Here is a 14,866-nt window from a genome sequence, read left to right as displayed (position 1 = left end):
GTAAGTCTAGAACTCCCCAGAGAATCCTGCTATAATGCAGGCTCTGCCTGAGTCGTCTCAACTGGGCCTGACATTGTATGTTTTCTGATAAAGCCCTGATAGCTTGAGGGCAATGCTTAAACCAAGAAGACAAAGTGACAACGCCTCTCAGAGAGAACATTCTGAACTAACAACAGCCACATCACCCCCAAAATCTGCTAGGAATGTCAGTTTTCAGCTCACTAAATCCTACAGTAGATAGTTGGGGCCCAGCTATCTACTTCAACTGGTTCCTAGAGGGTCTGATACTTGTTAAAGTCTGAACTGCTTGCACTGGGCCAGCGTGCCTTCTGTTAATTACCTTGTTACCTAAACAAGTGAAATGACTCTTTACGTTCTAATTAGTGTTAACTCTGAGCTGTACGAGTTCTCTATTAGGAATTACTGGCATTCCAAGCACTATTCCCACATTTACATAAGGGCAGGGTACTCAGGTCGCAGGGCCCAAGCAGGATGAGTCCTGAGGAGGTGCTTGCTGGAGCCTTCTTTACCGACTATGTGACCGCCTCGAGTTTGCCCGCTTGATGCCCTCTCTAGGCCTGGCTGTAGATCTCTCAAAACATAGGTTTGTTCCAAGAGGCTTTGAATCTCCCTTCACTCTACTGAATAGCAATAACGGGGTGGAGGGTGGGCAGAGTACTTATGCAAACCCAAGCCTCACGAGTCCCCCTGTCTCCTCAGGCCCCGACAGTCATGAGTTCAGATGCCGAGATGGCCATTTTTGGAGAAGCTGCTCCTTACCTCCGAAAACCAGAGAAGGAGAGAATTGAGGCTCAGAACCGCCCATTCGACTCTAAGAAAGCCTGCTTTGCTGTGGATGATAAAGAAATGTATGTGAAGGGCATGATCCAGAGCAGGGAAAACGACAAAGTCATTGTGAAGACCTTAGACGACCGGGTAAGTGTTGCTCTTGAGTAGTAACATCCTCACTTCCCTTGGGAGCAGACTACTAGAGATTGCGTGCTGGGCCATAACCATCTGAGGAGAGATCAAAACTTACGCTTGGCCATTCTGTGGTGGAAGAGTGAGATAGGCTGCCTGCCATTACCACACCTTGGTTTCTGCTTCTTCCCTTTAAGGATTTGGCCTGGAAGGGTTTTGTGGTGTTTGCCTTAGTGGAAAAGAGATTGGTCTATTTAAAGAAGAAAGTGATACTGACTGTCGCCTGCTGGGCCAACTCAATACAAACTCAAGGCTGTAGGACTCTGACAGCGCTGGCTCAGGGACCCTCATTGGTTTGGAGTGGGTAATCACAATACACTCTTGAGTTCATCCCTTGTTGGACTTCTGTCAAATCTCTGCTGTCATGCCAGTCGCTGGCAAATCTATGCCAGCCGTGGCATCCACTTGCCTGGTTTATCATCTGGTGTGAGGGATGCGTGTCAGGGAGGAACACAGCTTCAAATGAAGGCACAGCAAACAGGTCTTGTCTACATTTTTTATCATCAACTTTAACCTCGGATTGTACCTTCTTTTCACTGAACTATGGGAAATAAAAACCCATCTTCAGTCATTCTCAGAGTCCCCCCACCTACAGAACTGTGTCCCATTTTTACAACCTTACAAGAGTCACCCTAGACCCACTGCCATTCTGGTGAACGTACCAAGAAACGAGTGGCAGTCCCTAAAGCGTCAGAATGCAGAGGCCTTCTCTGTCCCTGTGGGCTATCTTGAGTGTCTCTCTATAGGCTCAGGTGTTGAGATAGAAGGACTTCCTTCCTCATGAACTTTAGCCCCCACCAGCAAGCCTCCTTCCCTTAACCTCAAAGCTCTTCTGAGAAGTTCGGTTTTAGGAGAATCAAAGGTAGCAAACATTCGTGGGTCTTTCTTCTGCCCTACTTTCTGTGTCCCCCGAGAATGAAGTGGAGAACCAATTATATGCTTCAGCAGGAAGCAAAGGTGGAAGTAACATGGAGAGGTGAAATTCAGTAATTACCTCCAAATACTTTTCATCCACGAACCATCATACCTGTCCAAATGCTTCACTATGACAGCAGAGAGAGAAACAATTATCAGAGCTTTGAAGAAACGGGAGAAAAGAAATGGGGCATGAGATGGGGCACTGAGCAAGGCCCCGGGAGTTTCTTTCTAGAGACAACTTTAATGAAGATATTCCAAAGAAGCCTACATAAGCAGGGTATTGAGAAGGGAAAGCACAGAACTCAGGAGAAAAGTTCTTTCTAATCTTTGTCTCCTTACAGCACTCAGAGCAACAGGTTAAATCAAGGCAACTTGTCTTGCTTTTCAACTATCTTAAGCCCCATCTGGCAATTCTGAGGGCCAAAATGCTCTTTAGTTTTATACATCTGATGCCCTTTTCTGGCACACACAATGCCAGAATGCCTGGGGACCCAGACCAGAAACAGATTAACCAAGGAATGTTACTGCCAGGTCATCTCTGGGCATGGAAGTGATCCATTAAGTTGCTATGGCAATTCCATGATGACGGAGCAGTATCCCACTACGCCGCCTGCCCCAGGAGAGCACAGGTCATTGGCTCTGCATTCATTACTTGCTTTTCCTTGTTCTACTCAGGAACTCACTCTGAACAGTGACCAAGTCTTCCCCATGAACCCCCCTAAGTTCGACAAGATCGAGGACATGGCCATGATGACCCACCTGCACGAGCCCGCCGTGCTGTACAACCTCAAAGAGCGCTATGCAGCCTGGATGATCTACGTGAGAGCCTTTTGATCTCTTTCTGTTTCACTTCTTTCTCTGAGGAGAAACAAGATCCAACATCTTTTGAATTTTCCACAGACCTATTCAGGCCTCTTCTGCGTCACCGTCAACCCCTACAAGTGGCTGCCAGTGTACAACCCTGAGGTGGTGGCGGCCTACAGAGGCAAAAAGCGCCAGGAGGCCCCGCCCCACATCTTCTCCATCTCTGACAACGCCTACCAGTTCATGCTGACGGGTGAGTGAGCCCTTGGATTCATATGACTGTAAGCCATTATTGGTCACATACTTGGGCCCTTTGGAGACCTCATTCATCTGAACAACACAGTGGTCGGGGTGAATCTGGGAGTGTCAAGTGACTTGGGGGTGACTGACCAAGGATGTGGCACCTTTCATCACAGTAGCTACTGTGCAGGGCAAAGCCAGGGGCACCCACACTTGTGCTTATTTGGGGGATTTTAGGACACAAGGACACTGTTCTTTCACTACCCCCAATTTGCCCCACTATGGGTACACTTAAAAGACACACCAACCACCAACCACTTAAGGAATGCCAAGTTCGAGAGGTATAGCTCACTCCTCTGATCCTTCCCGAGACGTAGACACGTGGTAACACTCCACACCACTAGGCCTCCGGGTACTCGTCTGCTCCACCTTCACCTGACTTGAATTAACACAGATACAGGAAGTGAGCAGTCACGATCAGGAAACCCCTAGCGATCAAACGGCTCCTTTACCGTCCTCGCCGTTTCTTCAATTTCTTTCCTTTGTATTAATTGAATTTACACGTTTTAAAGGGAAGATTCGTGACACCACTCGTATTAGCTTGCTAAGGCCATTGTGACAGAATGCCACAGGCTGGGCATCTTAGTGAAAAACTTATAAGAATACGAGAGGCAATGTATTCGAGGGCTGTGGTTTGTAGGCGGTCTTCAGTGTTGCATGGCTCATAGGACATCTCCTTCCTCTCTGCCTTCGTCTTTCCCTGGTGTGTTCTCCCTATGGGCCTGTCTTCACTTGTTCCTACACTACAGAGGCACGTGATGGGGATCAGGCCTCAGCCTGTTCCAGTCTGACCTCATCTTTAAGACTATCCGAGTCTCATTTACATTTTATTTCCAAATGAGGTCACAGTCTGAGGTTAGGACTTCAATATATGGATTTTAGTGTGCCATAATTCTGTTCACACGCTTTCATAAATGGAAAATCAGTCTTACTTTGTGCAAGTAGAAAATCAAGACCAAAAAATTGAGATGACATTCAATCAGCTAAAAGTTATAGCCTCCCAACAGTTCAGGACCCAAAGCTTGCTTCCCTCCTTAAAAGAAATAGGAGAACATCCCAGCAAGGATTACAGACCTGCAGACATATAGATAGATAGCCTTTACACCGTGGGGCTCCCTGCTCAAGCTTCCCGCTTTCAGGGAATCTGCATGAACTCTCCCACAAAGATTAGACAAGCCTACTCCACAGCCCCTAGCAAACGGCAAAGCCAGAGCTTGTGTTCTCAGAGTCCTCACAGGGCTGCTTGTTCTTAAGCCCACCTATTACTCATGAGTTTGGTTTTGCTTGTTTCTGTGTTTCTAGATCGAGACAATCAGTCTATCCTGATCACGTGAGTAGCCCATGTTCTCGTCACAATGGCTTCGAACCAGGTACCTTCTCTGCCACTTTCCTTTATCCCACTTACTTTTGAATTGACAGTGGAGAATCCGGGGCTGGCAAGACTGTGAACACCAAGCGTGTCATCCAATACTTTGCCACCATTGCAGTCACCGGAGACAAGAAGAAAGAGCAGCAGCCAGGCAAAATGCAGGTGAGGGGTATTGTGCACCAAAGGCTTGTTGGAATAAACATACCTCAAATATTAGGTGAATGGCAAGGATATGAAGAAGGTACACACAGCAGAGACAGCCCACTGGGATGGTCTTGTTTGTCCCTTTGTACTCTTATACAGACATTTTTTCGGTAACTGGAGTACTGTGCAATTCAACAAAAAGGCCCACCAGGACCTGACAACTCAGTTTAATTCTGACACTAGCTTCAGGACATAGCATCGCACCTGACAAGTTAAGGGCTCAGGCTCACAAGCCCCAGTTCACATTACCTGTATGCACATCTAACCAACTTCTTATAAGTAAAGAGTCCCTGCTATCTCTTCTGCTGCTGGAGTGGCTCACAGAACTCCGGGACTATGTCCCTTACATTTATGGATTGAGAGGGAAGAGGTGCAGAGAGTACTGTACTGGAAGAGGAGTCTGGAGTTTCCACGCCCTTTCTGAGCATGCCTTCTCCCAGAAAGTCCTCCACCACACTGGGTTCACCAATCTAGAAGCTTTCCAAACTCCTTTGGTTAGGGGAATCTTACACAGGTTCCATTAGTTAGTTATCAATGACGAGCTCAGTCTTCATACTTGCTCCCTAAATCCCCAACCCTCTAAACATACAAAACCCTTGAATGGAGCTGAGGCTTCAGCTCCCAGTCACCACGCACACCAGACCAGACCACAGCAGATCACACCACATTACACCACTTCAGAGACCCCGAGAGTTTCAGAAGGTTTGTGCCAGGAAACTACGTGAAGCTCAAGTTATGTATCTCTGCCTAAATCACAGTCACATGGAGATCATGGCAAGGACTGGCACTGTCTATGTGGACCTGGGGGGATCTAGAATCTGCCACAGCCAGGTCACCACAATGCTACTCTAATAATAGAAGAGAACACTGAGACTTCCCAGGTGGGCTGTCCACACCCCAGTACTGACCACTAGTCGGGTGGCATCCCTCCCCAGATACTGCCCAGGTCACCCACAGTTTCCAGTCACCAAACCCCCATCCAAGAAGAAAGCCTGAAGTTCTCAACTTCCTCTCTTCGCTTGTTACTAGGGAACTCTAGAGGATCAGATCATCCAAGCCAACCCCCTGCTGGAGGCCTTTGGAAATGCCAAGACCGTGAGGAACGACAACTCATCCAGATTTGTAAGACTCAGATTCGTTTTCCACCCAATTGCACCATCCCTTAAATTCTAGACTTGAAAATTTGCTAGATATACTGAGCCTCAGTCTGCAATTCAGATCAATCAGTGTAAGTGGAATTAGGAAGGTGCTGGCTTTTTCCAGGCAAAGAGAACATTTTGCTGTCTGTTCTTCACAGCACGCTGAGTCACAGCGACAGGCTAGGAGAAATCATTTAGGCCAAAGTGGTCTCTATAGGTGGACGAACTTACTGTTTAATCTCTGTTTGTGTGTTCGACAACAGTAGAGTATTGTCTTCTCTATCGCCTTTCTTTCTTATTGCCTCAAAACAGGGCTTCATACAGAAACCAGAAGCTTTCCTTTTTAGCTAAGCTCCTGGCCAGTAATCTCTCAGGATCAGCCTGTCTCTGACCCTCAGCGCTGGGGTGATAGACAAGCGGAGTCACGCCTAGTATTCAGAAGCACTTTTAAAAGCAAAAGTTGATTGACTTAGCCACAGAAACCTTAATATAACCCAAATTAGCAAACTTGACCTCCTGCAAGTCAGGAGACTCTGGGAGGAGGGGCAGCTAGTGAAGGCAGGAGAGGAGACTAAAAACAGAGAACGGCTTGGTATTGTCAATACCGAAGGATAGATTCCATCCTCCAGAATTTTACTTACGATTAGCTCAACCAAAGTGGTATTTACTTCCATGCTGACAAATAAGTAAACATTGGTTCCTCCATGTAACTTCCTTGGCCAGGGGAACAAGGGCTCAGAGGTGAAGCTGTGCAATGCACAAGCATCCCACACACTTCCCTAGCTGGGCAGCCTCAAGCTCACATCCCACAATCTTCCCACAGAGACCAAATGGGTGCTGACCAGAAAGTGGGTTGTAAATGGAGGTTTCCCTGTCCCGCGCCGTCCTACAGCTGCTTCTAAATAATCACCCAGAGGCTTAATATTGATTACAGAATGTTTGACCTATAGTCAGGCTTATTACTAACTAGCTCTTACTTCTAAATTAACCCATTCCTATTCAACTAAGTATTGCCACATGGTCTTGGCTTTTACTGGTCTGCTGGCATCTTGCTATTTGGGTGTCTGCTGGGGTCTCCCCCAGCTCCACCTTCTCTCTCCCAGTATTCAATTTGGCTTTCCCACCTAGCTATATTCTTCTTTGTTATAGGCTTTTATTATCAACCAATGAAAGCAAAATATATTCACAGCATACAGAAGGGCTATCCCACAGAAGTGGGTGCATCTGTCAAAGACTATGGCACTGATCCCTGACTCTTCCTTTTTTGGCTATACCCCTTGAACTCAGCTCTCTGCCCCATGCACACCTGTCTTCTTGGGTAGACAGCTAAGCCTCTGCCCCTCTGGTGGGGGATGTGGGTGTCTGTTATATGTGTCATACACACTTGGATCAAGTCAGTTGTTGTGTTGACCTTAAGTAAAGACACTGCGTTTGGAAACTCTGCCTGGGTACACCCACTTAGCCATGAGGTCTCTCACTTGGTCCTGATTCAGACTCACAATCACATCAGTCTACTTTCTACCATCCAGACATTTACAAGCTAAGGGCTGACTGATATTGTCCCCCATTAAGTTACTAAATCCTGAAGAGTCCTGTAACTTTTCATAGACTGAGAAACTTTTGAGGACTGAACACATTCCACACTGTATAAGGAAACAAATATGCCAAGACTTTTGCCCTCAAATTCACTCGCAGTGTGGTACAGGATCAATTAAGTAGACAATGCAAGAAAGAAGTATATGGATTGTGTGTACATGTTATCATTGTAAATTATACATATATATAATTTCATAAATTGTCATATAAATAATACATACATATTTTGTTTATTTCACATTTGGTATATAGTGTGTGTGTGTGAGAGAGAGAGACAGAGAGACAGAGACAGAGACAGAGAAAGAGAAGGAGGGTGGGAGGGAAAGAGAGAGAGAGAGAGAGAGAGAGAGAGAGAGAGAGAGAGAGAGAGAGAGAGAGAGAGAGAGAGAGAATAGCACACACCCTGAATTGTTCGTTTGGGAGCCAGGGAGGCTAGCCTGTGGCTGGGCCTGGAAGATGGATTTTTCTGTTAGGGAACAGCATGTAAAACTGTGAGAAATCTTGGAAGTAGCCTCCAGAGGTAAAACAGAAATCAGACAGACATCTACAAATTCTAAGATGTTAGGAAGAGTGTGAGAAGCCAGGTATGAGAGCAAGGAGGCAATCAAGACTAGTGTGATCCTAAGCAGGGAAGTCAGAAAGTGAGCCTGTGGGTTTCCCCAGAGATACAGGAACAGGATCAGCACTTTGGGAAAGATGCTCACAGCCTTGGAAGACCCAGCCTGGGGACATGGGTGTCAGGGATGCAGAGGGCAAGGAAGTATCTTTGCTTCTGGCATCAGTCCCAACCCCACATCCCTACCCACTTCCTACCCACCTCTCAGAGGATCAGAGGCAGCACAAATAAAATAATTTGTTTGTCAACCTGCTGTTGCACAGGGGAAGTTCATTCGGATACACTTTGGAGCCACAGGGAAGCTAGCATCAGCAGACATTGAAACCTGTGAGTCCACACAATGTACAAAAATAATGCTTAGCTAGAGGCATAACTTGGGAACCTGCAATCTCATAGCTTTTGCTGTTGTTGTTGCTGTTGTTACTTTAGATCTCCTGGAAAAATCCAGAGTGACATTCCAGTTATCCAGTGAAAGAAGTTACCACATTTTTTACCAAATCATGTCAAACAAGAAGCCAGAACTAATTGGTAAGCTCTGGAGATGCTGTTCATAGCTTCTTCATCAGCAGTGGGAAAAAGTACCCAGACTGAGTGCTGCCTGACGAGTTAAAGCACCTTCTTCTTTCACAGACTTGCTTCTCATTTCAACCAATCCCTTTGACTTCCCCTTCGTGAGCCAAGGAGAGGTCACAGTAGCCAGCATCGATGACAGCGAGGAACTGTTGGCAACTGATGTAAGCATGTGTTTATTTGTTTGCATACAGCATTACGGAGTTCATGAGCTGAGAGGCATCTTAATGTGCTCACTAGAAAATGGAGATCAAATGAGGATCCAGAGATACTAGCCAATTAGACTTATAGATTGTCCCAAGCCCACACCACAATACTTAAATTAGAATCCATAAAGTTCTACAAAGCAGGCTCCCAGTTCTACTCACTGCCATTTTGATACAAATCTCCTTTTTGCATTTATAATGCTTGTGAACCTTATTCGGAAATTTTCAGCCTGCAGAAAGTATAAAGCAGCAAAACAAAAGAAAACAAACCACTCCACTCTGCAGTGACTGTTCCATTTTCCCTTCTGCCTTTACCCCAGACTCACTACCTCCTCAGCACACAGTGCAGACAGGTAACCTTCTATCTCCGGGGATTCTCTGCAGATCTAACCATCATAACAGTAATAACTAAATGTATTGAGAACCGTCACATCACAGAGACAATGAACTTTACTTTCATTATTGACTTAAGTATTAAAAGTGTCTTTGACATGGGTGTCACAATTTCCCCCATTTCATGGGTGTAGAAATCTGACTCTTAGAAGAATCTTTAAAGAAAAGACACAACTTTCCTGCAGATACAAGGTCTGTCTCCAAATACAAACATGTTTAGACCCAAGTGTACCCAACCAGGAGTGGGGTTCATCTCCATTTTTGCTGGTCCCACCCTCACAGAAACTTCAAAAGCTATGGAAATGAGTCCCTGTCCTTCCTCAGGACACATCTAGCACCTGTCACCTTTACCTTTATTTTGTGATGTTTCCAGGTAACACTGATTGCCTAAGGCAAGTAGAAATGTTTTCATAATCAAATAAACCAAAGGTGATGATTTCCTAGGTCTTCATCTGGGGGAACACAAAGAAGAGTCAGGTTCATAACTGATGCTCCTACCCCAGAGAAAGGCTCTCTATGCCGTCCCTCAGTGTCTGTGGCAAATTAGTTTCCCAACAGTCCTTTCATCTCGAATCCTCTGACACTCACATTCTTTCTGTAGAGTGGCATGCTCTTAGCATTCATTTGCCCATGTACTTTAAGCGCTCCCTAGGCTATGCTACCTGAGATAGCATAAATGATAGCCAGCTGTCTTATATAGGCAGGTATGTGGGTCATGCATGTGACTGAAGGCAGCTATGACTGAGGGCCAACAAAATCATAAACTTACTCTTAAAACTCTATTTTGCATTTCTAAAAATTATGCATTCTTGAACAGGAACTTTATAGATTACAATGGTGTGCCCAATATCAGCACACCTGGGAAGTGGGAAAGCGTATATAATATGCTTGGCACAGTGACTCCTCCCCAAATATTTTCAGTTCTTGGCGGTTGAATCCACCTATGAGGGCTCCTCACACCAAAAGTGTCATGTGCCTTTAGTTAGTTCTCCTACTGCTCCCCCTACTGGTGGCATTTCTTCTGGGTGTGAGTTAATGGTCTGAGAAAAGAATGCCTTTTGGAGATTATGTTCCCTAAGAGGTTCCCCAAACAGTTATGCTTTCTCTTTGTCCCTTCTAGAATTTAGTGAAAGAGTCTTTTAATGTAATGCAGCCTCTCCCTGGGACATAGATATGCACCACTGAGATAGGAAATGGACTCAGGGATGACTGTCATGGCTGTCTCTTGTCTGATCACTGAGCCCTCCATCCTTCACTAGATCCTTGGAAGGGCTCTTCTTGCCTACATAGGTATGCCATCCCAGAGTGCCTCATTCTTCACTATTATCCTGCTGACCCACTGGGTCTATCCTACCAATTCAGACATGTCCAGGCATGTTTCAACCTTATCAAAGAACAAGGTGTGGACTGCAAACTTGTTACATAATAAATATCTGTATCCCAGAGAAGGCCTTTTGGATTTTTTTGGTTTTGTCATTTGAAGACTTTATGAGCAAAACGGTTTTGAAATCAAATCAGCAAACACTGGATCCAGACTAGCTCTTGCCCCCATCCCATGACATCCTCTTTATAGGACTCTGGACAGGTTCTTACCCTCAGAGGATCCTACTTCTGAACCCATAAGTCTGTATAAGATCTGTGAATATGAGGATGTGTACATGTGTGTGCACGTGCTCGCGTGTGTGCATGCACGAACACACACACTTATACTTACATAAGAATATCTATAAACCTACAAGGTATTATGTGGACTTAATAAGATAATATATGGATAGTGTCTCATCCAATATCTTAAATAAAAGGGGAGCTCTATAAAAATGTGTCCTTTGCTCATCTGAAAATTGGTAATATCTCTGTTTACCTTCCTTCCCATGGCTAATATGCCATAGTGCATTTTATAAATAATGTGCAACTCTGTGAATTCCATGTTACAATGAAAAACTGAAACTTCTGGGCACTATTTCTCCATCACTGCCTATGCAATTTTCTTCCTCTGGTATCATACAGTAGTTTTCAAAACCTTCATTCAGAAAATAACCCATTTACATGTAGTGGGAAAGATCATAGACAGTTCTTATCTGATGAAAGAAAATAAATACTTCCTCCTCTTCCTATAATCTCCATTCACCTAAACAGACATATTTAAAACTGGGCTTTAGCCTTTAACGTGACACATTACATATTCATATGCTTCTGTAATTCATATGCAAATGGTGTTTTATAAGATACACAAAAAGGATCCCTGAGTCCCTTTTCTTCCTTCTAGAATGCCATTGACATCCTGGGTTTTAGCCCAGAGGAGAAAGTTGGGATCTACAAGCTGACGGGGGCTGTGATGCATTATGGAAACATGAAGTTCAAACAGAAGCAGAGAGAGGAACAGGCAGAGCCAGATGGCACCGAAGGTAACTGGACCTGAGGAGAAGAGTGGGGGTTGATTCCCCACCATGATGCTCATGTATGGTTCGCACTTATATGAAATAAGCTTTTTCTTCTCTTCCAAAATTATATTCCTTGAATCTGAGTTGTTCAAGGCTCATTGCTCATGTCTTAAACAAGTCCCTAATTTCACTGAGACTTAGAGTGTCAAATTGCCACCTACTTTCACCATCAAAGTGTGCCCGATTTTTAAGGTGGACTTAATGAGTGGACTATTAGACATTGTTAAATGAACTTCACTTTCTCTCTGTGTATACTAATATCAATGCCCAGGATACTGTCCTGATAATTTGAACCAAAAATGAAAACCTCTGATAAAAGGGGAGTCAAGTTTCCTTCTTCCTGTTGCTGTCATTCCCACCCTGACATCTGTTGAACTTGACTCTGAACCAAAGACTGGTAAACAACACTTTCCTCTTTGTAATTCTCACCTGGCTGGTGAAAGCCACTCTCCACCTTACCCGGAGAAATCCTGGAAGTAAAGCTGAGGGAAGTAGGGAGAGAGGAAAGACAACAGAACCCACACCACCCCATGTGGCCTATTCTTTGGCCTTTACTTCTTTCATGTGCATCATAAAAATTCTTTGAATAAAGGGGTGAATAATTGTGGGTTACCCCTAATAATCCTACCTGTTGATTCCATCCCTGCAGTGTATGAATCCGGTTGGTTAAACTTGGAGGCATCAAGAAGGTTCTGTAGGCAAGGCTTAAAGGTTAGGAAGATCTAATGATCTTAGCAGTGTGCTGTTAAGGCTCTCATGATTTGTTTCTTTCTGCCTGGATTAATCTCCCTTTTGCTGACATAAAGTCATCTGATCAGTAGCATTACTGTGGGTATGATAGCCTACCATACTCATAGATCCCACCCATGTTCAAGGGAAGTTTATACAAGATGTGCACCAGGGGCGTGTGTCTTGGGACCCATCTTAGATGCCTGTCTACCTCAGTGGTACATGGTGGAAGGAGAAACAGAATTCATAACAGGGAGCATTTGACCCAGGATAATAATTATGGAGGGCTTCTTGGAGTAGAGGACAATGAATTGGACTGCAAAGGATGCTTAAGATTCTGAAAGATGCGTGGAGAGGCAGATACACTGTGGTAAGCAAAGAGACAAGAGAGATGATGCTGTGGGAACTGAGGAAGAGGGGTGATCCATGCTGGCTACAGAGAAAAGTTCTGTGACACAAGGGGTACGCCACCATGCCCAGCTCACTAACATGTTAGTGAAGCTGAAATATTAGTAGGTCAAAAATAAGTCAAAAAGCATATTGTCTGGGCATGTACTTGGTAGGTGGTAGAGTGCTTGCAAGCCAAAAGCTCTGGATGATATCCCCAATACCTAGAAAAAGGAAGGAAAACACAAGCTTACTGTGTGTAAAGCTTGCGCCTAGGAGACGGATTGGGAGTTACTGAAACAAAAGGTCCCTGGACTATGGGTTGAAGCTTCACAGGCAAGTCCAGGCCTGGTAACACGAGAGAATACAGGGACTTCACAAAGAACTAAGAGATGTGTTTCTGGGAGGCCCCTGGGCTAACTGGGTAGCCCAGTGACTTCTGCTTCTGTACAGCACCGTGTCTCCTCTTTCCTCAGTGGCTGACAAAGCTGGGTACCTGATGGGACTGAATTCTGCAGAGATGCTGAAAGGCCTGTGCTGTCCGAGAGTGAAGGTTGGAAATGAGTATGTCACCAAAGGACAGAACGTCCAGCAGGTAACAGAGACTCCCAGAATCCGGCTGACTTAGCTGGCCCTGCTATCTGAATTGCGTCCGCGGCATTCTTCCAGTGACGTCTGGAAAGTAGTATAAACTGACTTCAACATCAAGGTGGGAATTATCCTTAGATCTCAGAGGTGACCCAAGGGATGCCGATGCAGGCATGCTCACTAGGTACTATGAGGGCTGGTACCCAGGAAATGAAGGCTGGGCTGCCTCTCTCTGACTCCTTTGGGGGTTCCACATACTATCAGCTCTCTCCTCTAGTGTGTCTCTCTCCATCCCTCCCACCTGAGACCTCCCTTAGACCTTTCAAACTGAAGCCTCCATGTTTCCACTTTCCACCTGAAATTCAGGCCGCCATCTTTTGATCCCAATTCCAAATCTTACCAAGAAACACTAATTCATCCAACCTATATCAAGGCTTCTTCTCTCAATGAAGCATGGCCAGGGCTGTCATGTGCTATAACCATGGCTGTTAAGAACCTATGTTCTTATCTGGGCAGTGGTAGCATAGGCCTTTAATCCCAGTAGAGGTAGGCATATCTCTGTGAGTTCAAGGCCAGCCTGGTCTACAAGAGCTAGCTCCAGGACAGGCTCCAAAGCTACAGAGAATCCTTGTCTCGAAAAACCAAAACCAAACCAAACCAAACCAAACAAAACAAAAAACTATGTCCTTAGTGGAACTGTTCTTAGAGAAAGGAGAATGTCACGAACTGGACAGATGTCTTAAGAAATATTTAATAAGATTCCAAATGATGTGAAATTGTCAACATTCAACTACTTTAGACTGCCATGATGTCAGTTTCCTGCTTCAACTTAATGTAACCAATGAATGTGGAATAATGACTTAACATGGATGTTAAATGGATGGCCCTTTCTCAAGGTGACCAACTCAGTGGGCGCCTTGGCCAAAGCCGTCTACGAGAAGATGTTCCTATGGATGGTCACCCGCATCAACCAGCAGCTGGACACCAAGCAGCCCAGGCAGTACTTCATCGGCGTCTTGGACATCGCTGGTTTTGAGATCTTTGATGTGAGCTATTTAGACAAACGATTGGCTGACTCTGCTTAGCTCTGCTTCCAAATTCACTCACAGGGATTTTTCAGACTTAAATTCTTTCGTTTTGCACCCAGTTCAACAGCCTGGAGCAGCTGTGCATCAACTTCACCAACGAGAAGCTGCAGCAGTTCTTCAACCACCACATGTTCGTGCTGGAGCAGGAGGAGTACAAGAAGGAAGGCATCGAGTGGGAGTTCATCGACTTCGGGATGGACCTGGCCGCCTGCATCGAGCTCATCGAGAAGGTAGGGATAGATGTTTTTTCCTTCCTTCCTTCCTTCCTTCCTTCCTTCCTTCCTTCCTTCCTTCCTTCCTTCTTTCCTTTCTTCTTTCTATTTCTTCTTTCCTTTCTTCCCTCCCTCCTTTACTCCCTCCCTCCCTCCCTTCCTCCATGGTGGGCACCCCACTTTGCTCCTCTTCCCCTTTGGATAGCATCCCCTTTGTAGAGAGGGTAAGCTTAGAAAGAAGGAGACTCAGAAAGCACTCAGAGCTGTTGTCACACCTAAGGAGGCTCCTGAGTGGTTAAAATACAAGACTACAAGCATGTCAGTG

General features: G+C 45.2%; 1 protein-coding gene across 1 annotated transcript in view; it reads left to right on the top strand.

Moving 5' to 3' along the window:
- The first annotated feature begins 732 nt into the window (after positions 1–732).
- Positions 733–14,866, top strand: part of Myh13 (myosin heavy chain 13) — a 46,224-nt gene continuing 32,090 nt past the window's right edge. Inside the window, exons 1-13 of the mRNA XM_038325398.1 lie at positions 733–936; positions 2,575–2,718; positions 2,800–2,956; positions 4,306–4,333; positions 4,423–4,534; positions 5,606–5,698; positions 8,191–8,254; positions 8,357–8,455; positions 8,558–8,661; positions 11,363–11,501; positions 13,130–13,248; positions 14,138–14,287; positions 14,389–14,559. Coding sequence (XP_038181326.1) covers positions 733–936; positions 2,575–2,718; positions 2,800–2,956; positions 4,306–4,333; positions 4,423–4,534; positions 5,606–5,698; positions 8,191–8,254; positions 8,357–8,455; positions 8,558–8,661; positions 11,363–11,501; positions 13,130–13,248; positions 14,138–14,287; positions 14,389–14,559 — 1,584 coding nt within the window. The remainder of the gene's footprint in view (positions 937–2,574; positions 2,719–2,799; positions 2,957–4,305; positions 4,334–4,422; positions 4,535–5,605; positions 5,699–8,190; positions 8,255–8,356; positions 8,456–8,557; positions 8,662–11,362; positions 11,502–13,129; positions 13,249–14,137; positions 14,288–14,388; positions 14,560–14,866) is intronic.

Source organism: Arvicola amphibius, chromosome 4 (assembly GCF_903992535.2).
Source record: "Arvicola amphibius chromosome 4, mArvAmp1.2, whole genome shotgun sequence".
Taxonomy (NCBI): Eukaryota; Metazoa; Chordata; class Mammalia; order Rodentia; family Cricetidae; genus Arvicola; species Arvicola amphibius.
Note: the sequence above shows the minus strand (reverse complement) of the source record. Positions and strands in the feature narration are given on the sequence as shown.